This window comes from Phyllostomus discolor, chromosome 8 (genome assembly GCF_004126475.2).
Source record: "Phyllostomus discolor isolate MPI-MPIP mPhyDis1 chromosome 8, mPhyDis1.pri.v3, whole genome shotgun sequence".
Taxonomy (NCBI): domain Eukaryota; kingdom Metazoa; phylum Chordata; class Mammalia; order Chiroptera; family Phyllostomidae; genus Phyllostomus; species Phyllostomus discolor.
The window spans coordinates 91,547,214-91,573,490 of NC_040910.2; the positions used below are offsets into that span (position 1 = coordinate 91,547,214).

The following is a 26,277-nucleotide window of genomic DNA, read 5'->3' on the forward strand; positions in this document are numbered from 1 at the left end:
GAGTTGGATTGAATCAAGAAGAGACCAGAAGAGGAAAATAAATCACCAAAGACTGAGTCTCCCTAAAACCGTCAGGGGCAGGGGCCCTCCCACCTGGCCAACGGCAGCATCCCCAGGACCCTGATTGAAGGGGCCAGGTGAGGGTTCACAGGTGTGGAGCACGGTGTTGACGACGAATCCAGAAGCCAGGCTACCTGGGCTCAAACCTTGGCTCCAGCACTTACTAGTTTTCCTTTGTGCTCCATTTTGCTGTGTGTAAAATGAGGGCTACAAGACCTACCTTGAAGGACAAAACCCGGTTAATGCGTCTCAGATACCTCCCACAGCGCCTGGCACAGGGTCAGCCGCCTGCACTATCATGCTGCGGCACAAAGCTCAGTCTTTCTCCTCCCGAAGCCTGGGTCACAGCTCAGCCCCTGCTCTGCCTGTCCTCACAGCAGCAAGGGCTGGGGCGACTTCCCCCATTGCCCGCCCCAAAGCAGGAAAGAGAGCTGCCCAGCACGCTCGCCACATGCCCCTCCTGTGCCATGGCAGGCGCTGTCGCCTAGTCACAGCTCTCTTTCCCACCACAGTGTCAGGATCCTGCTCAACACAGCGTTCCCTCCGTGGGGAGAGGAACTGCTTGGACCCCAGAGAGGAAACCTCTCTGCTCTTCCCGCCTTAGGACACGGCCCTGTGTGAGCACCCGGAGACCCTGGTGGGGGCAGGCGGCGGGCCATGGTCACCTGGACTCTGGCAGGAGTTGAGTAAGGGTACTCACCGGAGATGTTGCTGGCCAGGGACAGGCCCTCACACTGCTGGTCCTGGAGGGAGGCGGAGATGGGGTTCAGCCCCAGGAAGAGAAGGGCCTGTGGGCACAGGGCAGTGGGGGACCCGGTTAGACTGCCATGCACAGGGTGGCCCGCAGTTTCTGCCTCCCGGCTCTTCCCCTCATCCGTGTCTTCTCCCAGACACTCGCCCCCGTCCCCAGGCTCCTTCCCCCCACTCCCCTCCATGTCCTCGCTGCCTGGAAGGTCTGGAGCTGCCTTGTTCTTGGAGGGGCCTGGAAAGGAGGCCGGTAAGAGCAGGGGCCCAGGTTCCCAGGACGGGTGAATTTTCTCCCAGACGGCCAGGGGCCCCCAGTGAGAAGGAAGGCCCCCGGAGAAACGATGTGCCTAGAGAAGCTGCCTCCATCCACATGGGATCCCAAGCATGGCCGACCGTGTCCTGACACCTTGAGCCCCGGGGCTCATAGATTCTCGTTAGTGCGCCTGCCTCCCTCCCACCTACGCTCCTGAGCTGCAGGCTCTCCCGGCCTCGGCCTCGGGTGCAGTGAGCTGCTCCCAGCCCTGGTCCCTGCCCAGCTCATTAGCAGTCTCTGCAAGCCATGCCTCCCCATTCGTCAAGCCTTTTTACGTCTGCGAGGGCATTTAATTCTCCCTGGGGCTGATGTGGCTGTTCCTTTTGCAGATGAGAAGGCTGGGGCCCCGAGAGGTGGAGGAATAAATGTGCCAGGAGAAGTGGCTGCCGATGCCCGGGAGAACCGTTACCCCTGCCATTCCCCAGCGGCTCCGTGTCACTCTGATTCCAGAATTTCAGCCCACCGAGAAGAGAGCGGCGTGGGTCCCACACTGGGAGGACTGCCCCTTCTTCAACAAACACCCCCACACAATCATTGTGCCCCCTCCCTTGAGGCCATCACCCTTCCATCAAAGGACTTAGAGTCAGAAGGGACCTGGCGTCCAGCCCTGGTTTCACTGTGTTGCCACCGACAGGTTACTTGACCTCTCTGTGCCTCAGTTTCCTCCCTGGCTTTTACTGAAGACTTGTGCGGCGCCAGGCCCTGTGCTCTTCACAGTGGGAAACGAGGGTGAGGAGAGGCAGGGGCTTGTCTGAGTCCCACCGAGCAGACGGGCTAGTTTAGACCGAGGCAGCGTGGCTGCTAGCGGCTCCCAGCGGCCACGGGCAGCCCTCACTCGCAGGGCAGGGGGTGGGGGTGGGGGGTCACCAACAACTGCAGTGCTCAAGGTAAGTAATATTTTAATGAAACATTTTTAAAACTCTCAATTACTACAAAAAATCCAAGATGAACAAAATATTTTAAACCTTTTTTAACAGACGGGATCTGCGGCAGTGCTGGGGCCCATCGGAATGTGGGGTAAAGGGAAAATCAGAATAATATTAAAATGTTGTTCACCTCCATTACTGAGATTTGGGGCACCTCCTTAAGTCTGGCCTCAGTGGCCTCATCCTGATCCTGGCCCTGGCCCTGCTCACCAGTCTTCTGCCCCAGCTGGACTCGACCGCCCCCCTCCTCCCTCCCTAAGACTGGATGTCCTCCCTCCCTCTGGACTCCTCCCCACGCACCCCTTCTGGGCCTCAGAACCTGCCCCCAGCCCTCAGAAGCAGACCAACTTGCCTTTCTCCAGAGGTGAATTCTCCAGGCTCACCGGTCCCAGATGTCCTCTCCTACCCTGTCCCCCCTAGCCTGCAGTGCCACCCACTTTTCCTGGTCGCTGTGCCTTCCCATGCTTGCCGCCGACAAAGGCAGGCTCCGCTCGCCTCCCTGACCCTGCATCGCGTGGTGGGATCCATCGAGTGCTCCCTGCACCCGGTCAGAGCCTGTCCTGCCGCCACCCTCTCCAGGAAGCCCCCCTTGACCTGATCACTCACATGCATTGTCCCCTCAGTGCCCTGCCTGAGCCCTCAGTGGGCTCCTTGACTCTAGTCACTCTCTGGGACACTCCTTCTGTCACATCAGAGGGGTCTCTGTGCTTACTGGGTCAAGCTTTAAGCGCGCCCCCAGCTCTGCCGCCATCCTGTGCCCAGCACTCTGGGCGCTCGGCAGATGGTGCTGGGGTTAGCTACCTCACTCCAGGAGCCCGGGAGATATTAGAACAAACCCATTCAACTCTCTGGCTCCAAGGAACCTCCAACACTTTATTAATCAGTAATTAAACTTGGCAGTCTCCAGAGAGACGCAACATATCTTTACCATCATTTTCCAAATGAAAACGCAGAAGCGGAGAGAAAGGGAAGCTACCAGGCCAGCCAGTGGCTCTCACTAGCAAAGCAGAGAGCAGAGTCCTCAAGGATGAGAGCTGGGTCCCTGCTCAGCTCAGCAGTGAGTAGGGACCCAGCCCTGCCCTGTCCCCAGGGGGTCCTTCTGATAGGAGACCAGGACTCCCTGCTCCCAGCTTGTCATCCCACCCTGCCCCTGCCCCCCCAACACATGCACACACACGCAGAGGATGAAAGTGGGGTTCCAAGAGCCGGCTCAGCCACAGGCAAATTGAAGAAACTGGAGACACCCTATTCCAAAGTATTGGTCCTGCAGCCTGACACCCCACCATGGTCCTTCTGATCCTGAGGTTGCGCCTCGAGCACCAGCCTGCCCTCAGAGCCGCTGCAAAGGCCTACACGGTCCACTCCCGTTGAATTCTGATCTTGCTGGTGTCCCCCCACCTGTGCTCTTGCTGTTCTTTGCCCCTGCTCACCCTGGCCACCCATCACCTCGTGAATTCCACAGTCCTCAGAAGCCGGTTCCACACCCCTGCCGCGCAGCAGCTCCCTCCCCAGCCCTCCACAGCAGGGCAGCCCGTCACCCCGTCAGTGTGCCCGCATCCCTCTGGACCCTGGACGGGTCCCGGGTGCGTGAGGCAGCCTCAGCACACAGCGCTCACTCCCCAGCGCTCTAATTAGGTGGCAAATACGCCGGCCAGTGTCTTCGTCTCGTGTCTTCATGTCCTGGGGCCCATCAGGAGCACAGCAGTCCAGATTCATCACGAAACCAGACCAAACGCCACGGGGCGACAGACCAGCCTGCTGTCGGCTGGCTGCCCGCGACGCTGACCCTTACATCTCTCTCTTGGGTACCATGGTTCACAAAGTCATTTTCTACCGAGAGAGGGCTGTCTTTGCATTATGCAGAGGAAAAGCCTTCTTAATATTCCCGAACCGACCTTCCCGCTCAGGAAAGGTCAGCCCTGTGCAGAACCTGCGTCTGCGCCACCTCCGGCCCTGAGGAAGGGTTTGTACGGGCTTCTGGCTCCTTCCTGAGCCACACTTGCGCGGAAAACCTGGAGTGTTCCCGTGCCCTTCCTCCTACCACACGCTGGTCTCCCTCTCAACTCGCACTGCGGTTTTGCAGCTCCTTCAACAGCAGTCACCACATTGTAGGCACAGGCCCCAAAGTTTCAAGGACTTGGTTTGTTTCCTTCTAAAGCTGAGAGTTCTGAATTTGGGGTCCTCGAGAGCACAAAGGTGGGGGGCACGGAACTCTGTGAGTAAATGACAGTCATTTTCCTGGGAAGGGTGCTCAGCATCCTCCACTTCTCTAGGAGGTCTACCACCCCCAAATACGGCCAGAGCATATGGCAAATGCAGTCACATCAGAGACCTGGGCCTCCCCAAACTGGACACGTCCCCTCCCCAGACTGGACACGTCCCCCCACCCCAGCAAACCCAAAGTGCTTTGGACCTGGGAACTGCCCCTTGTTTGGGTTCCTCCACCCGCCCCTCCCCTCCAGCACCCGCCCTAGTCACATTTTCTCCTCTCAGAACAATTTTTGACAAACCAAGCCTTCAGGACTTCGTAAGGTTTTCCATTTTCCAACAACGGCCATGAGGATCTGAAGCCAGTACAGCGCCAGGCTCACTAACAAGGTAATGCTTTGCTTCTTTACACCAGCCTGCCAGCCCCAAGGCCCCAAGTAAACCTGCACCAGAGGGCACTGCACTGCAGAAAGCAGATGAGCTGGGTCTCCTGCTCCCCGTTTCACAGGGGTTTTACAGTTGAGGGGATCAAGTTCACCGAACTGGTTTTAGCTGCTGAGTGAGGATGAAGATCCAGTAAGCAGGCAATCTGTGTCTGTCTTTTAAGTGGAGGAAAGATGGAGGAGGGGGATGATGGCCCACGTCAGGACAGAGCCTGGGAAGTAAGGATGGGCAGAGGAGGGTGCAGGAGGGTCGGGGCAGGGGGCACAGGCTGCCAGCCTCCTGCTCCAGCTGATGCCCATGCCCCCATCCCCAGGCCAGTGCAGAGAGTGGCTGGAATTGAAGCTGCCATCCTAAATCCCAGTGTGACTTTGGCGTAAAGGTTAATCACACCCAGAAAATGCTTATTAGAGACCATAAATAACTACATTGCTGGAGCGCAGTTTGGTCTTTAAGGCACAAAGTGCAATTTCCTTTGATGGGATGATTTGGTGATTAACCTTTCAGGGAGGGTTCTGAAGGGAAAGGGGGTGGCCTGCAGTCACGGGGACCGGCCCCCACCTCCTAGAAGTTCATGAGGAGCCATGAGAAGGGGGCCTGCCCTCCCTCCCCTTCATGGCTCCAGCTCCGTCTGATGCTCAGCCTGGAGAGCCCCCCGGGGGGCCCAGGCTCTGGTCGGGCCATGGAGGGAGCTGGCCACAGCCCTGACGAGAGTCCCAGCTGCATGATCTGAGAGTGATCCTTCAGCAAGTTTCCTTCCCTTTCTGCTGGGTTGGGAGCCCAGTCCTGCCACCCACTGTGTGACTTTGCGGGAGTTAACTGACCCCTCTGAGCAAGGAGGCCTTTCTCACCCGCATCAGAGGGAGGTGGATGTGGGCCACCTGAGGGAAAAGGAGGAGTAAGATGCTTTCTGAAATGGAAAGTCCCCTCCAAGGGTCCATGTGGTCGCTACCACACCACATGGCTGTCTGTGGCGACGGCGGGCCCCGGAACCTTCCTCAGTTACAGAGGTTTGGGCCACAGCAGTCTTCCCGCGGGGAGGGGAGGGGAGGGGCTGCAGGCAGGACCCAGCCCTCCCCACCCCCACCCCCGTTCAGTCAGACTGTTCCATTTCTACTTCTTTTGGATTCCACAGGTGAGAGATCACACAGGGTTTGTCTTTCTCTGACTCAGTTCCCTTAGCACAATGCCCTCCAGGTCCATTCACATTGTTGCAAATGACATGATTTCATTCTTCTTTTACGGTTGAATAATATTCCACTGTATACACACACACACACACACACACACACACACATAGACACACACCGCATTTCTTTACCCACTCATCCGCCAGCAGACACTTAGGTTGTTTCCATGTGCCGGCTGCTGTAAATAACGCTGCACTAAATAAGGGGGTGCAGGCATCCCTTTGAGATAATGATTTCGTTTCCTTTGGATAAATAAATACCCAGATGTGAGATTGCTAGAATAGGGTAGTTCTAGTTTTAATTTTTTGAGGAAACTCCACACTGTTTTCCACAGTGGCTGCACCAATTTATACCCACCAACAGTGCACAAGGGTCTCCTTTTCTCCTCCTCTTCACTGGTGAGCGTTATCTCTTGCATTTGTGATAACAGCCATTCTAACAGACAATAGTGTCTCACTGTGGTTTTGATTTGCATTTCCTTGATGTCTAGTGATGTTGAGCACATTTTCATGTATCTGAGGGCCATTTGAGTGTCTCCTTTGGAAAAATGGCTATTCAGGTCCTTTGCCCATGTTTCAATAGGATTATTTGAGGTATTTGGGGGGATATTGAATTGTATGAATTCCTAATATATTTTGGATATTAAAGCCCTATCATATGTGGTTTGCAAGGTATAACCTGTTTTAAGCAAAGCCAAGAGAAGAAAATCTGAATATGAAAAAGAGGTGGGATCATGAGTCAAGATTTTTTTAAAAAGCTGGCTCCCTACTGCATTTAAGAACTAGGATCTGGTTTGCAGGAATGCAATCCATTCTCTAAAACCTGCCTGTGCCTGCGGGGGATGTATCTGGGGCTGCAGAACAGACTGATGGGGCAGGGGCAGGGGCAGGGGGCAGGAGCAGGGCCCGCCCACAGCCCCGAAGTTTCTGCCCCACACAGCGGCACCAAGCAGAGGGGTTAGTGGGGGCTGGCATTGCAGGCTGTGCACCAGCAGAGCTGAGACCCTGGGGGTGGTGGGTGGGGAGGGCTTTTCACTAGTCAGGGTGAAACTAGACTGGGGACAAAGGACAGTGATGCCGACTGCCCAGGACTATTGGCCCCTGAGCACCCTCTTCCCTATTGTCCTGCTGCACCTGCTCCTCCCTCACGGCCTCTTTCCACCGCAGCCACAACCTGCCCCCATTTCTTTGCCCTCAAGGCAAAGAGCCTGAGCATTCCCCCAAAGGGGGGGAACAGTGAAAGATTGTTCCCAGCAGACAAGAAATAATTTATTGTTACATTTAATTAACTTAAATTACTGTCATGCAGAGAGGAAAAAATGGAAATGAAAATCTCCTGCCTACAGTTTAGGGAGGGGGGCGTGCCTGGGTGTTCCCCGCCTCCAGGCCCTCTCCCCGGAATTCCCGGCTCAGGGTGTGCCCTGCCCCACCCCACTCCCTCCTCCCGCTACTTCGCTCCTCTGATCCCCTAATGAGGCAACCCCGTCTCCCCGCAGAGCTGACAGCTGTGAGCTGCCTGCCTTGCCCTCCCTAAGAGCAGGGAGAGTTTGGGGAACCCCAGCTCTGGAAGAGACACACCCCCCTCCCAGGGTCCCAGATTGACTCTACGGTTGGGTCAGAAGCTCCCCGGGGGCACGGTCTGCGTTTGTCCATCTCTGTGCCCTCCGTGGGGCCTGGCACACAGCAGGCCCCAATGCGTGCTTATGGAGTGAATAAATGAATGGCTGACCAGTAAATGAATGGATGGGTTTTTGCTTTCCGCCCCCTGTGACCCACAGGTCCCTTCATGATTCCCACCAGGACAGCTACGGACTCACTCTCCAGTCCCCATTTTCCTGCACGTCCCTCCTGGCCCCCAGGAGCGCTCTCGCTCCTGGCCTAACGCTTCCTGCATTGGCCGCCCCACCCCCGGCACCCCGGACTCAGGAAGGGTGTGCCCAAGGAAAAAGTGTTTGCGGGTGGGAAGTACGCGGCTGGGATCCTGTTCTCGCTCTGACAGACTTGCTCTATGACCATGGACAAGTCGCTCCCTGCTTCCCCCGCCTCAGCTTGCTCATCTGTGGAAGGAGGAGGGCAGTGAGTTCCCTGCACCGCTTCCCAGGTCTGAATGTGGTGACTCCAGGACTGCAGGGGGGTGGACGTTCAGACGTCTAACCTGGGGGCCAGAGAGACCCGCACTGGAATCTTTCACCTGCCCCTTCCTCCCCGTGTGATCTCGGGCAAATCAGTTAACATCTCCAAGCCTCAGTTTCCCCTTATAAACGGGGCCAGCAGGCATGAAGTATTTATGCCTTAAAGCTCTTGGAGAGATTCAACAGTGTGAGGCAGTGGAAGCAGCACCAGACCGACAGAGTGAGCGGCGAACGAACTCCGGTGACCACTACTGCAGGCAGGTTGCTGCCCTCCTGACTTGGCCCTCTCCCCACGAGCGCTCCCTGACCCGTGGTGCCCTGCCCACCCAGGACACCCACTCTCCACCACCTCTGTTCCCAGGAGCCAGCCGCCACCAGCAAAAATGGAATGTGCGTGAGGCCGATTTGCTGGGCACGGGGCGGGGGGTGGGCAGCCACCCGGAGCACTGCTGCGCTCCCATCGCGGCCCGGCCTCCTGTTCTGCGGCCCATGCGTGCCTTTCTCCCCCTCTTGTCACGATTCTCTCTCAGAGCCACTCGCTAATATTTTTCTCATAGTTTGTGCCGTCTTGGCCTCCGACTCTTTCTTACCTTCCTCTCACCCGCCTTCATCACTCCCCCTCTCTCAGTCTTCCCTGGCCCCTTTCTCTTCTTTCCTTTCCAGTCCCGGGGCTGTGCCCCGCCTGTGTTCCCTGCCCCCCTGCCCACCCCTACCCCCAGCAAGGAACTAAAGGAGGAGGTACAGGTTTCTTTTTCCCTCTTGACTTCTATCTCTGGGCTGCACCTGGCTCCCCAAGAGCTGGTGGTGGGAGCCAGGGAGTGGCCGGCAGTAGGGCCCTGCCTGTGGGGGACCCAGGAAGGGTTGTTTGGTTCTTGAAGACGTGTACAGCTTGGCTCGGGCTCTGATCCTGTCCTCTGCCCCTGGGAGCCGCTCAGCCGGGGGCTGGCTGTGGCACCCAGAAACTGGGGAACCATCCCAGAGAGGGGACATCTGCTAGTCTGGGAGCCGAGCAAAGGTGCGTGTGTAGGGGGTGACGGAGACACAGGCTCCGCAGGTGCCACTATCAGCTGTGTTCTCACTTCAGCCTGCTCTCTGGCAGGCGTAAAGTGAGGGGGTTTCGGCGGCGTGGGCAGAACGGGCTTCTTCCTTCAAGAAGCTGCGTTTTAAAGGGAGTGCGAAGAGGGCTGGGAAGGCAGAGTGAAATCATCTGTCAGTGGCAATTAGATTCTGTTAGAAAACAGCTGAAGGTTTTGAGGCTGCTTTTCCTGGAGAAGTGGCTGCCCTCCCAGGCCATGAGAGGATGGCCGAAAGGGGGCTGCTGGACCACCAGACCCTGCTGAGCAGAGGGATGTGGGGCAGAGATTAGAAATAACCATGTAGTTGTCCATAAGACAAGCAATAACCCCGTCTGTTTCTTTGCCTGTAAAAAAAAATGAGGCAAAATCACAAGTTTCTAGACAGCTCCTGGGAGGTGGAAAATTCTGTGTCTCATGCTTTACCCCGGAGAGTCACGCTCAGTAGACCTGAGAGGAAACTCAGGACTCCACTTGTTGATGCTCTCCAGGTGATTCTAAACTGTCACCAGAATTGAGGGTAACTGAACTAGTCCGGTGCTTGTCAACCAGGGACACTACTGTCCCCCACGGGACACGTGTCAATGTCTGGAGATATTTTTGGTCGCCACGACTTGTGGGGGAGCGACTGGCATTTCATGGGTAGAGGCCAGGGATGCCACTCAACATCCTCAAATGCGTAGGACAGGCCCGCCCACAGCACAGGACCATCCAGCCCCGGAGACCGCAAACCCTGGGGTGGAGGGTTTACAGCTTCCTCCCAGCTCTGAAAACACCCACCACCTGCCCATCATAGAAGTTGAGAAGGAGGAAGGAAGATGGTGAGGGGAACCCTGGAAAGAAGGAGAGAGAACAAGAGAAAGGGGCCTTCAAGACAGGAAGAGCCTTGGCTGGCATAGCTCAGTGGATTGAGTGTGGGCTGCGAACCAAAGCAGCGCAGGTTCGATTCCCAGTCAGGGCACATGCCTGGGTTGCAGTCCATGGCCCCCAGCAACCGCACATTGATGTTTCTCTCTCTCTCTTTCTCCCTCCCTTCCCTCTCTAAAAAAATAAATGGATAGAATCTTAAAAAACAATTCTTAAAAAAGACAGGAAGAGGCCCTGGATGTCACTCTGTCCAGCAGAGTCCTGTGTGGCCTTGAACCAGCCATGTGCCCACCTCCTGGCCTCAGTCTGAGGGCAGGGGACTGGTGGGAATGACTCCTCCTGGCCGACCTGGCCATACGTCCCCTCACTGTGCTCCCCGGGGGTGGGGACGCACACGAGCTGGCAAGCTGAGCTCAGCCAGCCTGTCTCCAGGGCCAGCCCTTCAGAGGCAGGAGGCACAGCTGGGCTGGGAGCACTGGAGAAGACAAGGGTCCTTGTCCTCACCTTGTTCTGGTGAGGACACAGGCTAGAACCCAAGACAGGCTGAGCCTACCCCAGAGGAAGGGCTCCCTCGGCCCACCAGAGCCTTGGGACCACTGAGTGTCACGAGCCTCCCCTTGACCTTGGTGACAAGGTGTGTGTTTGATGCATGAGAATGAGGAGGGAAGGGGGCTTACCCACAGCCACCAGGGGAAAGGGCTCTGATTAACCAGAGGTTTCGACCCTCCTGGTCACTGGTTCTTCCTGCTCCAGCCCTGAGTCCTCACGGCAGGAGGCGCAGAGCACGGCCTGCCACCAGACCTTGTGGGAAAAGTGAACCAGGGATTTGGGCCATGGATTCCGTCTCCAAGGGAGGGTGTCAGACCAGCGCAACTCACAGTGTGGTCAGGGCCGGTGCGGGCTGCAAACTCTTTGTTCCTGCAAGAAGCATCTGGAAACTGATGGGAATCTGTCCTTGCCGTGACATCACGCATGTTGCTAACAGACCCATCTCGCTGGACAGGGTCTAGGCCACTTCAGATGTTGTCTGACACTCCAGGTAAGCCCCGTGGATGTCTGGCTGCGAGTCGTCACAAGCAATAGGACCACCTGCCAATCTGCCACAGACTGGAAGGAGCCACGTGATCCTTCCCCACGGCTGGTTTGAGGAGCCCTACTTTTTCAGCTGCAGAGGAGAGCTGGATGGCTGGCTGGTCAGGGCAGGCCCCATGGACGGGGAGGGTCTTGAGCGATGGGTGGGCTCAGTGTCAAAAGGAGGAGTAAAGGGGGGGCCAGGGGAGGCCACTCATTGAGCTTCATGGGGACAGGCCCCTTGCCACACAGGCATTTCTGCCTCCTTTATTCTCCATCATGGTCGAGAAGGGGACCAAGCCCAGAGAGGTTGTGTGACTTGCCCAAGGTCGCCCAGCCAGGAAGTGGCAGAGCCGGTGTCCTGCCTCCTCAGCTTTAAGGACAGAGCTCCATCTGCCGGGGTGCACACATGCCCTGCCACTGCATGGGTCCATGTTTCACAGCTGGGCAGCAGCGGAGGTCAGGGCGAGGCCGTTGGGGCCAGCACACCGGAGAGAAAGGCACCAAAGGCCACCCCACCCCGGCCCATGGGTGGCTAGACAGTTGGGATGTGGACTGAGAGGCAGGATCCCTTGGAGGGAGCCCACCGCTGCTTGGCCTGGCTGCTCCTGCCTCACAACCAGCAGAGCCGCCAGGTCCCCCCCAGCCCCTGCCCAGAGGACAAGGTGCCCTGGACCTGCTTTCCGAAGACCCCAGGTTCTGAGAAAGTTCCTGCACTTTGTCCTCAGACCAGCTTCAAACCTCCCTCTGGCAATGTCTCCCACAAGCCCCCAGGACCAGTTATGAAGCAAAACACTGCTCTTGCTTTTACACGAGGACAAACGCCCCCCTGCCATGGGGACTGGGGCTAGAACAGGGGGCAGGACCGAGATCGCTATATGTTAGCGGCGCCGACAGCGTAGCGCTGGTCAGATAAGCCACTGAGTCATAAATCCACACGCAGAGGCAGAGGACTCTGTCTGCTGAGCTCATCATTTCTGTGTCTGCTGCCACCATAGCACCTCCGCGCGCATAGACAGACAGACAGACGTGCAGCAGAGAGCAGGAACGAGGCACGCCCACCACGGGGCTCAGCATCTCCTGAGCACCTGCGTTTGTGGGGTGCTGCAGTGGGTGCCGGGGCACGGTCTTTTGCTTTTGTTTTACCGGAATCCTCCTGCCCCAAGAGAGCTCAGAATCTATGGTGGGAACGAGGGCTCGGGTTAGAAGCAAGCGACCAGGGGTCCGTGTGGGGTGTGGTTAGTAAACATCTTTAGGATCCTGTGGAGGAGACAGCAAAGAGCCAGAGGATCCTGGGTGTTTGATAGCCCGAGTGCTACCGTGAGTGGGAGGCTCTCACTAAGGGGAGGAGATACAGAGAAAGCAAAGGGACAGCCAGTGAGAGATGGACTTAGACTGGAGGGCTTCCTGGAGGGGAGGGCAGGATGGCTCAGAAAAACTTTGGTGGACGTGACAGACAGCCTTGGTACAATGAGACCAGGTGGCAGACGCCCCAGAAGGAGGAAGAGCATGGTCAAAGGCAGGGCTGGCGGAAATGAGTCTTCTGTGGGGCTAGGAAGGAGGCCAGGTGAGGCCTGAGAGGTTCAGGGAGTATCAGGTTCCTTCACCTCTAGACTGGGACGGGAGGGCTCAGCGGGGTCACCCGTGTGCGTCCTGGTGTGGAGGCAGCTCAGTAAATGGCACGTGTGGCTGAGAGAAGCTCGGCAGAGTGAGGAAGAGGGTGGAAGGAGGGGGAGAGCAGAGGCTCGGGCCAAGCCCAGGACGCAGGCCTCCCTCTAAAGACCAGCTTCTCAGCCTCCCAGCCTCCCAGCCAGGCATGTGAGGCCAGGGGAGTAGCCGTGGAGGTGGCCTTACCTGCATCCTCTCCCACTGCTGACCCTGTGGCCCTTGGGTGCCCACCTGCTCCCCTGGGAGTCAGTCCTCCAGCCCTGGCCTTGAGCTGGTGGGTGCCACACACCGGCCTCCCGGGCCTGTGCTTACAGGACAGGGGAGGGGAGCGTGTGTGCGTGTGAGGAAGAGAGCCACAGACAGACAGGCAACGGGCTCTGTTCCTTCTGACTCCAACGGGGTTCCCAGCCCTGGGGATGGGGGGAGGGTGTGGGATGAGGGGAGAGCTCCTTCCCACACACATGTATCAGCAGCCCCCACACCAGGATCTGCGTGGGGTCTGGTTAGTAAATGTCTCTGTGGAGGGAGCAGGTGCTGGGCCCATCCCTTCCACTCCCTGGGGCTCTTCTGACAGCCTGGGAGGGCTCCAGGTTAGGGATGGGGGAGGTGACTCTTGTAAGAAATGGAGAGCGGATGGCAGCTCTAGGAAACGCCATCTCTGGCTTCAGAACAAGGGATACTCATTCTCTCGTGTGCTGGGAAGAAAGTTTAAAGCCTGGATGAACAGAAAACACGCTTAGGTCTTTTTCTCGCTACCACTTCTCTTCCCCACGCCCCACCTCTCTCTCTCCCACCTGCCCTCCTCTTCCTCTCCGAACTTTGTCCTGATCTCTCCCCCGCCCCCCACCCCCCGCCAGCTTTAGCCAGTGAAGGTTCCCCTCTCTGCATCGCCTTTGGTTTCTCTGCGTGTCTGCCTCTCTCACCGTCTGTCCGTCTGCATGCCCACATCTTACAGGATATAATCGTCCACACTCAGCAGGCCCTTGGGCACTCAGCTGGGCTTTGCTTCTGAGCGTAGGGTCAGGGGCTCCTCGTGCAGGGGCTGGCCCTGTGGAGACTGTGCGTCATACAGCTCTGGGCTGTCCCTCCACCCTTCCCCAGGGTAGCCAAACCCCTCCTGAACCGGCTTCCTCTCCTGCCCGCACAGCCCAGCCCCTCATCCGCAAGCCTCCCTGCTTCTCCCCACCTAGCCCTGTGCCTTCGGTGGCAAGGCTGCTATTCCTCTAGGAATAGCTGGTACTTCTCAAAACCACCCCTGCCAAGGAGGCTGGAGAAACACAAATTAAGAGATGGGGGTGGGTGGGGAGAGAATCCCTGCTGTAAATGGGGGAAAAATCCCTGCATCCATCTCTCACTCTAGCCCATGGGTGCCAAACTCATTTCCACCGGGGGCCACATCAGCCTCGGGGTTGCCTTCAAAGGGTCGAATGTAATTGTAGGGCTGTGTAAATGTAACTACTCCTTATCTAGGGGCAAGGAGCTCCATGCTGCCGCTGGGTAGAAACAAGGTGCTGGGCCGGACAAAACAAGGTGGAGGGCCGGATTCGGCCTCAGGACCTTGTGTTTGCCACCTGTGCTCTAGCTTGTCACACTAGGCAGGCTGCCTTCCAGCTCTTCGGCTCCATGTGCCTGCCAGGGGCACTGAGCAGTACCTTGTCCCAACCTTCCCAAAGGTTCAGCTGTGTCCCACTGTGCCTCACCACGGGTGGGCTCCAAATGGCAGTCAGTCAGTCAGTCAGTCAGTCAGCCTAGAACAACCCCACTGCCCCATTCTGCCGCCTGGGAAGCAGAGGGACCCGTCTGGCCAGTTTGTGTCCCAGGCTCTGACCTAGGTGCCCTGGCTCATGGCCAGATTGGCAGGAGGTTGGGAATGATTGACAGGTGCAGAGGGGTGGGTGCGCATTCCACCACCTTCACCTCTAAGCACCTCACTGGGCTGCACCCTGAGGCCCAGCAGGGCAAGAGACAGGATCGTAACATTGCCGGTGTCCAGGGTGGAAAGAGTCCCCACAAACATCCCAGAAATGCTTCCATGGCTGTGGGGGCACAGTCACCAAAGAAAGCGTTTGGCTAAAGCATTTGAGTTGGATGTTCTCTGTGCGGGGAACTGCCTCCTGGAACCGCGTCTCAACCCGCCCACTTCACAGAAAGGGCAGCCCGTGTCCACGTCTCCAGGTCCTCTTCCCTCTCTTCCCCAGCCCTGCTCTCCAGCCTCTCCCTTTGGTGGAAGCAGACCCCGCTTACTCTGAAACGAAATGGTTAATCTGTTCATCTGTTGCTTAACAGAATCCAGCTAGTTGTTTTCAAAATAATTGTTTGCATCCGTGAGTTAATCATCTCGTGTTATCTTCCCTGCACGTCTCTGTTTTTATTGTCAAGTGTTCTTACATGTCAGAGATTTCACACACTTCAGTCCTTGGACTTCTGAGCTCAGCTGACAGCGGGTGGCCCCATCCTTTCCCCCCAGGGACTGTCCAAAGGGCCTGGGGCAGAAGATTCCACACTGCCGAGCACTCCTTCTCCCACCTCCTCTCCCCGCACCACGGCTTCTTTTGATGGTTTCCTTGGACTGACGAAACCTGGTGAGATTTAGTAAGTGACTACTGCAGCCAACATTTGCTAAGCAGTTACTATGTGCCCTTGTGCTTAGTCTCACACCTGGCACCTCATGCAGTCATCCTGATTATCCCCTAAAGTAGGTCCCATTCCCCCCCTTTTGCGGATGAAGAAACCGAGGTTCAGAGTGATGACCTAATGTTCCCAGAGCTTCAGAGCAGAGTCAGGATTAGGTCCACATCTGCTTCACCCGATGTTTCTGCCCACACAGGGGGATGCCGACGGCCACTTTGAGTGTGGCGAGGGGTGGCTGGCCGAGAGGACAAGTTCAAAGATGAGCATTTAAAAAGGACTTGATGGTGTTACTTCCAAGGAACTTTGCCGATAGGGGCCCCTGAGAATCTAAGTATACAGGAGTCATATGTCACTACCAAATTCATTCTTTGCATATAACACTGTAGCTAAAATTGTAGCTTGGCCTCAGCTCCAAAACAGTCTCACTTTTCCTTTTATTGGTACCATGAGGGGTTAGGGCCGAGTCAGAGATGGGAGAGATCACCCACCTGTCTTTTCAGGGAGGAAGAAACAAGAAAAGGCCCCAGGTTGCCTGCCACCAACCTGCTTTCCCCTAGACAAAGGGGCTGGAATTTCACCAGCCCAGGCTCCACCCCCAATGATTCTCCAATCACTGAGGGCTGCATTGGCTCTTTCCTTTTCTTTTCTTCTCTTTTCCTTTCTTCCTCCCCTCCCCTCCTTTCCTTCCTCCCTAAAAAATAACCAGAGTGGACTCAAGGGGCAATTCTACTCTTTCCTGCATCAGAGATGGCATTCCTGCTTGGGGGGGGGGGTGTTCCTAAGACTTCCCTGTTTGGCATGATATCTCCTTCTCATGGGAACAGCAGTGAGTCCTCTCAGATTGTCTAACAACCACTAAACTAGAGGGAGCAACAATAACGCCATGCATCCAGTCAACAAACATTTGTGAAATGCTTGCTACATGCCCTGGTTATGAGGTGCGGTGCTGTGAAGGATGAAAGCGGTGGGGATGCTATATAATGAGTGCTAGTTGCTTTTCCCGCGTTATCTCACTTTCTCTGAAAAGCAGCTGCCTCCTGATTTTTTCTGAAAGCAAACTCTGTGCCAGACACTGTTCCCAGCATTTTCCGTGTAGTAACTCATTTCATTCCTACCTCAACCTTAGGAGGTAGGTATTGCCCCCATTTCACAGCTGGGGGCACCAAAGCCCAGAGAGGGTACTTAAGTCCAAGTGCCAAGTCCCAAGGTGCTGAAGCTGGGAAGGGGCAGAACTGGGAACTGAATCTGCTGCACCCCACTCATCCCATGTGGGGTCATGGCCCTAAGGTGTGTTTGGAAGCAGACCTTTTATAGATACAGAAAGGTAATAGAGAATTTAGTCTAATATCCCTGTTGACCAACTGTGCCTTGGAGAGGGAAGGTGACCTACCCAAAGTCACAGCCCCTCAGAGGCACAGCTGGGACCAAAGCCAGGTTTGCCATCTCCCAGGTGGATGGTCTTCCCCTCCCAATAAAGCTGCTGCAATGATCAGCCCCGTGCCCAACCCCTTCCTTCTAGGCCACACCATAGCCAGGGCTCAGGCCCAACGACTTGGCAAGCTTCATGGGCATTTGGGGTGCTGCCAAGGGGCACCTTGAACCCTCCGAACTCCTCCTTCTGTGCAGCTGAACCCTGCTGGCTGCTGGTGCTCTGCAAGGAGCCAAGTGTTAGAGAGAGTGAGAAATGCACGTTCCGCTTGAGCTCATCCTCACTGGCCCTGGGCAAGTGTCCTGCTTTCCCCCAAATCTATACCTTCCTTGAGAACTGGACCGACCTGCAACACGCCCTTCCTGGGGGCTGGCCATGTCAAATAGGACAGCTTGGCCAGGCTGTCGGCACCCTTTCCTACTTTACTGTGGTGGTGGCAGCCGGGCCAGTTGTTCCCACACCCCATGGCAGCCACGGCCCCACTCTGGGCTCACTCACTTGCCCTTGGAGTCCTCCTGCCAATGCTCCCCTCAAAAACCTGGCTTGTTAAAGAAACGATTTGGAAATGGCCCATGTGCGCACCAATACAGGAATGCAAAGAACATTCACTCACAGGGAACACACAGATGCTGAAAATCTCCCTCTGAAAGCTCAGGAATAACATGGGACGGACCTGGGCTGTGACACAGTGAGTGAGCACGCCTGCTCAGTGGCCACAGCTGCGCCCAAACCTGCACTTGAACAAGGGTCTGCAGGGGTTATTTTTAAAATGGTAACATAGCTGTGTTAGGAGAGTGAGGTTGTAATAATATTCTCCTGTGGTTTTTCAAACTTTGTATAATGCAGCAAGATTGCTTTTATAATAATAATAAAGCTAGCTCCCTCTTCAACTGTCCTTGAATTACCCACCCTTCACACTCACCAGAAACCACATTTTTTTGGAGCTACACTGGGGTCTCCCTGTCAGGAGCTGCGGCTGGTGGTTAGGTGACTCAGAGGTGCTCCTTGGCCCTGCTCCTGAGGGCAGAGACAATATTTCCCGTCTCCTCCTTCACACGCACACATCATCTCTCCCTCATTCACGCACACAACTACCCTCTCATGCCCACACACACACTTCTCTCACACACACTCGTACACATACCCACTTTTCCCATACCCTCAGGTGCTCTTGCCCTGACACTCTCCCCCAGTTCTCTGTGACCAGTGCAGTGCTGGGCCCACAAGAAGGGCCCCAGAGTGGATTTTTTCCTCAACTCTGTCTGGTGCAGACAGAGCTGGGCTTTGGATTAACTCCCCTAGATTCCTACTTTCAATACTGACGACACTGCCTGAGCTCTCATCTGGCAGGGCTTCAGTAGCTTATGATATTTCTGATAAAAGCCAACAAAACACGAACTTCGGGCCACACTGCCTGGGTTTGCATTCTGGCTCCATTACTCACTGGCTGTGTGACCTTGACCAAGTTACTTAGCCTTTCTGTGCATCAGTAATCATTCCTACTTCTTAGGGCTGCTGAGGATTAAATGACTTAATCTTCGCAGAGCATGTAGAACAATGCCCAGCAACGTGTACACGGCACATAAGTAAAAGGGAAAAGTGGTTATTTAACTGAAACCAGCATTAGCTGCCCATTCACTCACTGCCTTTCACTCATTTGTAACTTACTGAGCACGTACTGAGTTCCTTACCATCACCTCACCACCTAGTGGGAAAACACACAGGCAACAACAGAAAAAAAATTTTTTTTTCTTTTAGGAAAATGTGCTAATTCTAGGTAGAGACTTACACACAATTCTAAGAAAGGCCACAGAAAGAACATTTGCCTGCTCTCAACTAAACTTAAAAAGGGATAAAAATAACAGCAACAAAAAAACATACCGTTCAATCCTTTGAATCCATTTAAAACATCGAATTCGAATTCGGTCTGATTTGTGAATTTAGACCAAGGCTCCACACACAGTAACTTTTTGGAAAATATTCCCATTCTATGCCATCTCTTCAGCCTCTCTGGATGTTTTCCTTCCTACCTCCGTCTCCCAGTCTCCTTGCTGACCCAGGAAACAATCTGAGTTCGCCCCCTGTCCTCAGTTAACGGGTGGTGAAAAGGATTTGGGTCCCATCGAACCAACACTCGGGCATTTTTTTAAAAAACTTATAACTATCTGGGAGAAGCAGGCGGACGCTGGAGAAGCCCTGGCAACTCATAACCTCTCAACGGATGCACCGGCAAGAGCTGAATTTTAAAATCTGGGTGGTTTCACGCGAATCACTTTTGTGAGTTGGTCGTGTACGTACAACGGGCTTTAAGGACTAATGGAAAAGGAGATTAAGTCAGTCTCTCCCCTCCCCTCCATTCCTGTGAAAGCCATCGCTTTCTAATGCACTGAACCCGGTCAAGCTGGCTCAGGCGGTCGACCCTGCGGAGTCCGGATCCTCCGGCGAGAGCCGTGCGGAGCTTCCCCGCGGCGGCGCCGAGGCCCGCCCGCCTCGCCCTCCGGCTGCCCCTTCCGCGCCCGCGCCCGCGCCCTGCAGTCCGACCACTCCGGACCGCGCCGGGCGGTGGGAAGTGGCGGCTGTCGGCGGCCGCGGGCCCGACCGTTGACCCCAGCCCCTCCCCGGCGAACACCGCCTGCTGGCCGCGCCCGGCCGCCCCCGAACTTCAGCCCGCAGGCGCTGGACGTGCGGTCTGGCGACTTCCCTAAACTCCCAGCGCCGCAATCGCGTCGCCAGACCCGAGGTGGGAGCGAGCCGGCGCGAGCCGGCGCGCAGCGGCGGGACTGAGGGTAGGAAGGCGCGGAGGGCGAGCGCTGCGCTCCCGCCGGCGGGCGGCGGCGGCGGCGGCGGCGGAGCGGCACCCACAGCCGGATGCGCGGTCTCCGCCGGGCGACTGCGATATTGATCATCGGCTCGCGGCGCGGGGGACAGTTATTGCCCCGGACTTGCAGCTTTCCGCGGAGGGGAAGGGGAAGGAAGGCGCTCGCAGAAACGGGGCGGGGGCGTGCGGACCCGGGGAGCTGGTGAGAGGACGCCGGGGCGGGTGGGGGGCCCATCCCCAGAACCTCCAGTCCCGCCGCTGGGGTCTGCGCGGGCCGGGCAGGGGGCGGAACCGAGCATGGGCCCGCGAAGCCTAAAGCGGTTCTCTGCACAGAGCTGGTAACGCGGGTGGGCGGACCCCTCCTCCGACAACGTCCCGGCAGCTTCGCCACCACGATGTCTTTTTTCACCTGCGTTCCGCCCCCACCCACCCAATGCCCGCTCCAAAGGTCCGGCGAGAAGGGTTTGGGCAGCCCCTTAAACCCGGGCCTCGCCCGAAGCTGTGCTCAGCTCTGCCCAGGGACCCCCCCCCCCCCCCGGCCAGTCCGCCCACGTCCCGCGCGGGCCCGAGGCTGCGGGCGGCCGCAGCACTCGAGGGCTGACCGGCTCGCTCGTACCTTGACTAGCCGGAGCTGCGGGGGCCGTCCCATCCTCCGGCTCGCTCGGTCACCGTCCTGGAAGCCTGGGTCCCTCGGACATCCCAGAGGACCGGGCGGCGGGTGCGGGCTCCGGTACGCCGGATGAGTGGCCGCGCTCCTCGGTCGCTGCCTGGCCCCGCGGGCTCTCGCTCTCCCCTCCCTAGGGAAGCCCGACCGCCCTTTCCTGACTCAGCCCAGCCGGCAACCACCTATTGCCCGCGAGGAGCCCGGCTTGCCTGCGCCGCCCACCCCTCGGTCCGCGCCGCGCTCGCCTCGGCTCCCCGCCCCCTCGCCGCGGCGTCCCCTCCCCTCTCCAGCCTTTCCCTCCCCGCTACTTCAGTCCCTCCTCTGCGCGTCGCCCCTCCGTTCCCTCCTCCACCCCGCCTCCTCGTCCCCTCCCCTTCCCAGGAACCGCTCCCCGTGCCCTCGCCGCGCTGACCCCCTTTCCCTGCGCCCGGGTTTGCGGCAGTCGGCGGGACGCGCTGGCAGCGGTGGCGTCCGCCGCAGTCCAGGGAGAAGCCGGGGATGGGGGCGGGGGACAGCAGAGGAGGCGCCTTCCACCTCCCGCCCGGCTTGCGGTCGGGGCCTGGAGAGTCCAGGGAGTCTGAGGGAGACTCGAGGGACTCTGGTGAATCTAAGAGAGCGAGGCTATCGGAGGCCCCGACTGAGCAGAGACGCCGCGGAAAGCCGGGTGAAGAAATGGGAACTGCGTTTGGGCAATTCCCGCCCTGCGGCGTTCCCGGACGAGGTTCTCTCCAGTCCGCACTTCGTTCAGCAAGGGCAGGGGCTTCCGGCCCGACCCCCAGTGCCTTTGGCTCTAACACGCCAGGTGCAGGCAAAGACGTGAAAACTCGGTGGGGTGAACCCTTCTTCATTTATTCATTCCCTTTAATTCATTTCCCTATTGCTCGTTTATCCATTCATTCATTCTACAAACTAAGCGCCTGCCCTGCCCAGGGGCTGAACCCGGGAACCCTAAGAGATGGGGAGGCGGCGGTGCTCTGCAAGACGAGCTGGCATCTGGACGCAGCGGAGGGGAAAGCAGACGCTCATTGCATTACAGCCGAGGGAAAGCTGCTAGGAATCCTGAGGGCTGGGTGCGGAGGAAGCCACAGCGCCCCCTCTCGGCCAAGCCCTCAGGGTAGGGTCAGCCTCCCCGCCAGACCTCCGGGTTTTCGTCAGCTGGTCACCCTAGACCCCCCCGTGCACCCCCAACTCTGGAGAACAGCTCCTGCCTCCTCCAGCCCCTTAAGCTTTCCCCTTCAACGCCTCCAGTTGGGGAGAACTTCTGACTTCTCTCCGCAGCCCCACTCTGAACCTAACTGCCCTGGATTCTGCGCCCTGCCAGTGCCCACCTCCCTCTTCCCTTCAGCCCACTTTTCAGCGCATGCGGTAGGAGCCAGCGCACTCATGGGTCTGAATGAGTCTTCATTTGGAAAGGGAGTTATTGTTGTAGAGGTCGTTTGACCCAATATGCAAATTACTCAAGAAAACTGAGGCCTACGGGCGGGTGGCTACCTGTCCAAAGTCACGGAGCTGGTAAGCTTAGTCCTCAGTCCCCTGAATCCCAGCTCAAAGTGCCTGTACGGGTGGGCCCTGATGACGTCTGGGGCTCTGAAGTGGGGAGGGACGTTGCTTTGGAAGCCATCTGGTCACACTGGCTTAGCCACACAGGGTGGCACTTTCTAGACGAAGCACAGTCTGGAGCCTTGCAAAACCCCCATTTGGTTAGTGCTCCAGAGCTGGTCTTGTTGAGTTTGGCCCTGACTTACCCCAACCAACCTCAGAAGAGGTGGGCACTCCAACCAGATTGTCATTTTATTGTTCTTAAGAAAATTGGCAGGGTGTTCTAGTGCAGTGCGGGACTTCGGTCTGAGTCTTGGGTCTTCTCAAAAGCTGTATGAAACTGGGAAATTACTTAACAGTGCCTCAATGTGCTCATCTATAAAACAGGGGTAGGAATACCTACCTCATAGGTAGGTTTAAATGAATTATTATGTTTAAATGGCTTAGAATGATGCCTGGTCCGTAACAAGGGCTTAAAGAAGGTTAGCTATAGTCACCATCGCTTTCATCATCATTGAGGGGACCAGTTGCTCAAAGGGATGGGCAGCATGGTCCCTCTTTCTAGGCAATTCTTTGTGGAAAGCAGAATTCTTGATGAGAAGGTCTCAGCAGCAGGGGAGTGTGGAATCAGAGGAGAGAAAGCTGGTGGGGCCTCAGGAGGTTTGCCCAGATCCTGCAGCGGCATGGCTCCCCAGCCCTGCCTCGGGACCTTGGAGCCGACTCTCTCGGGACCAGACAGCTCTGGGTTGCCAGATTCCCTGTTCCCCTTGCTTAATAAACACCATCACAGTTTTGCCTTTCTGAGCCCCTGATCCTCCCCTTGACTTGATCTTTAAATATGCTAATGCCATCGATCAGGCTGTAATCAAGTCTTGCTCTTCCTGATTTTCAGGTCTGGGATTTGGACTTTCTCGTTCTACAGGGGCAGCTACAGATGGCACATTTTGTCCTCCCTCTTCCCCCTGAGCAAAGAGGAAGAAGGCTACTGTATCACTTCATCACTTATTTATGGTTTTGGCCTTGACTGCCTCAGAGGGGTTACAAGAGCTTTGTGTTTAACACCCCTTCTGCAAAAGGATTCCATACCGTCTTTCATTTGTCCTGAAACTGCTTCCTTCCCCTCTCAAGATTCCGTCCTTTGTAGGCTCAGATGCCACTGCCAGGGCCTTCCATGCTCAGCCCCCTCCACCCCAGTCCCAGCCTCTCCGGGCTGCTGGCTCAGGGCGGTCTCCTCAGGCAGTTTCTCCACACCCTCGTCAGGACAGCCTTCTGCTCCATTCCAGCCTCCTCTTCCCAGCCTGACCCTTCCCACACACTCTTCCAACCCCTCTCTGGCCTTTTCCTCTTCTTGTCTAGGCCCTGACCACCATCGGCTTTCATTCATTTAACCTGCCTCATGTGGAAGAAAGGGAGAATATGAGGAAACCCAAAAGGAATAAAAGACAATTCTATGTCCTTCCAGATGTGATAAGAAGTAGTGATGGGTGGGACCCAGCAAGAGCAAGGCAGGGCTGAGTCCGAGGGATACATTGGCTTTAACCTTGAGTGTCCCAGAAGGTCCATGGTCTGGAACCATACTTCTTAGGCTACTTGTGCCAAAGAACTGGCTCTTGATTTTTAAATTTCTAACCTGTTGCAGAATGATACGATTGCAAAATACAGTGGGAATGCATTATTAGAAAAATGAAATAAAATAAAGACATACAAAGTAGAAGTTCAATTTTTAAAACTTTTAGATCCAATGGACATCAGACACTGTTGAATTGCTTCAGAATTTCTTAATGCTCACTCCCAGTTTCTGCACTTACGTTGTCATGAACTCGCAGCAGACAGTTTGCAGACAGATCATGCCTGGAGCAGCACAGGTCTAGAACGCTTCTGAAGTATGAGGTCAGGAAAATGGCCTCCTGGAGGGAGCGGCTTACAAAACCGCATGAACATCAGGGCAGGTGGTGTTAATCACTCCATTCATCTGCGCCTTCACTCAACAAACATTTAATGAGCAGCAACTATGTGTCAGTCTCTGTTGGACAATAAGGTCAATAAAGAGAAATATAACAGGATTCTAGCCCTCTGGATGTTCACAGGCTGGAAGGGGAGACAGTCACTCTGATGAGTAATTAAAATCCAGTAAAATTAGGCCAATAGTAGACTGTAGGTATGGAGGCAGGAATATTCATTCTGCCCAGGGTCAACGGAAAAGATTCTAGATTTTGCGCTGCTGTTTGGAGGCAGATCATCACTCCATATGGCCAGTTGGTACTCTTTAAATATAAATACAAAGTTTGTGTCCAGTGTTTAGCACAGTGCTTGGCATGTCCACAGTGTTAGCTGTTTTTATTATTGAACCTCATACATTATCATCATCATCATCATCCATATAGACCTGCCAAGCACTGTGCTTCAGCTTGGGGCTGAGGGGTTCTAGGCAGCTCAGTTGGGGGAAGAAGGCAAACTGATCTTAATCTACCCCCTTTGTCAGAGGGAAGACCTTCCAGAGGAGGTGAGTTGGCATTTGGGTATTGAAGGAAGTGGGTGTGAACAGGCGGAAAAAGAGGGAGACCTTCCAGGCAGGAGGGTCCCTGAGAGACACACAGCCAGAGGAACAGGTGTGGGCAGGGGAGGAGACTGGTGTGATGGGGACAAGTGATGGGGCTGCAGTGACGGGGTGGGGCTCGGCAGAGCTGGGGTGCAGACGACGCTGGGCTGAGGATCTCCTGGGATTAAGGGGCTTGAAATTTTCATTCCCTCATTTAGAACAACAGGTAATAACAATATAATTAGGATTTGTATGACAGCTGGCACCCCGCAAATCTCTTTCACCACTTTCTCATGTAATCCTTCTAACAACCGAGAAGGAGGTATTAATAGCCTCGCTTTACAGATGAGAAAGCAAGCTCAGAGGTCGACCCCTTGCCCAGGGTTACACGGGCGGCTTTGGCACGGGAAGGATTCCACCCTGGCGTCCAGCTCCTGCTCCAGGTATTTTCCCGTGCACCATGGAGAGGTGAGCTGAGCCTAGACACCCTAGGGAACTGGGATACCACCCAGGAGGCCTGACCCCAGGAAAATGTGTTCTAGGACCAGTCTCACCCTTGTTCTTTTCCCAGTGGATGGACAAAGGGAGGAGCAGAGACAAGCCACACGACAGTTTGGTAGTGACAGCAGGTGGGGGTGGGCCACTCAGCCACAGACAGCTCCTCAGGTGACCTAGCGGCTTCTCCTTCTCTCAAGTCTGAGTCTGCATCGATAGAGGGCAAGTGTGCTTGCTCTGGGTGCAATTACCATATTTTTGCATTTATTAAGCATGGCTGAGAGGGCCATTGAAGGTGTTTGTTTTTTAGAAAATTTGAAAGGTGCACTGAAGTAAGAAAGGTTGACACCCTGGGAACATCCTGGAATTGACAGCAGATCAGAGGTGCCAGCCAGAAATTTGGAGTGAAATGCAGGGAGCAACATACTCATATGTCCTTGCAGAGAAATAGCATCCTTCTAGCCTAGACCGGGGGTTCTCAACCTGGGGTGCTCCTGTCCCCCAAGGAACATGCAGCAATGCCTAGAGGCATTCTTGGTTGCAACAATGGGGAAGGGGAGAGCCACTGGCATTTAGCAGACAGAGGTTAGGAATGCTACTAAACATCCCCTAATGTGCAGGTCAGCCTCCACAGCGAAGAGTTAGCTGGTTCAACATATCCATAGTGCTGAGGTTGAGGCACCGCGACCTAGGCTATCAAGTGGTCCCATGGACAGCAGAAACCCAGGCTTCCCATGGGGCTGTGATGCAAACCTAGACATTCTATTCTGCCTGAATGTCACAGACAGACAAGGGTTCTCCACTCTACATGCCCTGAACTCCATCATTTTCAAAACATGGAGGCCCCTGGGAAGGCACTGGGGTAACATCAATGGCAGGGGTGTCCTACTTAAGGTCACCCTGCTGGTCCTGAGGACTCTGGGGTCTTCTATGAATGTTCCTCCCCCTACTTCCCAGGCCAGCACTCAGCCCACCCCTCCACCTTTTTTATAAATATGGATTGTCCCTTTGCTGCTGGTCTCATAGGTAAGGTGCTATTGTTTCCATTTTCCAGGTCGGCACACTGAAGTCTAGAGGTTAAATATACAACAGTGCCCATCTGTTTCTCAAAAGAGCTGTGAGCTCCTTCTGGAGGGCAGAGACTGCTTCCCATTCATCTGAGCAGTCCCAGCCTCTGGCAAAGTCCTGTGTCTCAGCAAATGCCAAGTGAAATGCTCACAGTTCATGGTCAATTTTACCAGTGGAGTAGACCCCAGGCTCCTGCCTCCAGGACAACATACTCTGTAGGCACCCATACTCTCCTGGATTCTTCTCGCCACCAGTGAAGCACCCCTTACTTCTTAGGTGTGGCCTCGCCCAGCCCTGGATGGGTGCCCCCAAACTAAGCAGTTACAGCTTTCTGGTGGGAAACCACAGCGCTGAGCCTCGGGCCAGCCTTTTCACTCCTTCCTGCATCTTCCCTCGGGC

General features: G+C 55.9%; 2 protein-coding genes across 2 annotated transcripts in view; both read right to left on the bottom strand.

The window, feature by feature from the left end:
• The window catches only part of CRHR1 (corticotropin releasing hormone receptor 1), a 45,511-nt gene extending 25,023 nt beyond the window's left edge, over positions 1–20,488 (bottom strand). The window contains exons 1-2 of the mRNA XM_028520808.2: positions 20,190–20,488; positions 761–848 (exon numbers count right to left, since the gene is read on the bottom strand). Coding sequence (XP_028376609.1) covers positions 761–848; positions 20,190–20,222 — 121 coding nt within the window. The 5' untranslated portion in view covers positions 20,223–20,488. The remainder of the gene's footprint in view (positions 1–760; positions 849–20,189) is intronic.
• Positions 19,126–20,041, bottom strand: LOC118502181 (translation initiation factor IF-2-like). Its single transcript, XM_036033576.1, is given in 2 exon segments — positions 19,126–19,673; positions 19,676–20,041. Coding segments are annotated over 2 exon segments (645 nt in total). The 5' UTR covers positions 19,809–20,041; the 3' UTR covers positions 19,126–19,161.
• Positions 20,489–26,277: the final 5,789 nt, after the last annotated feature.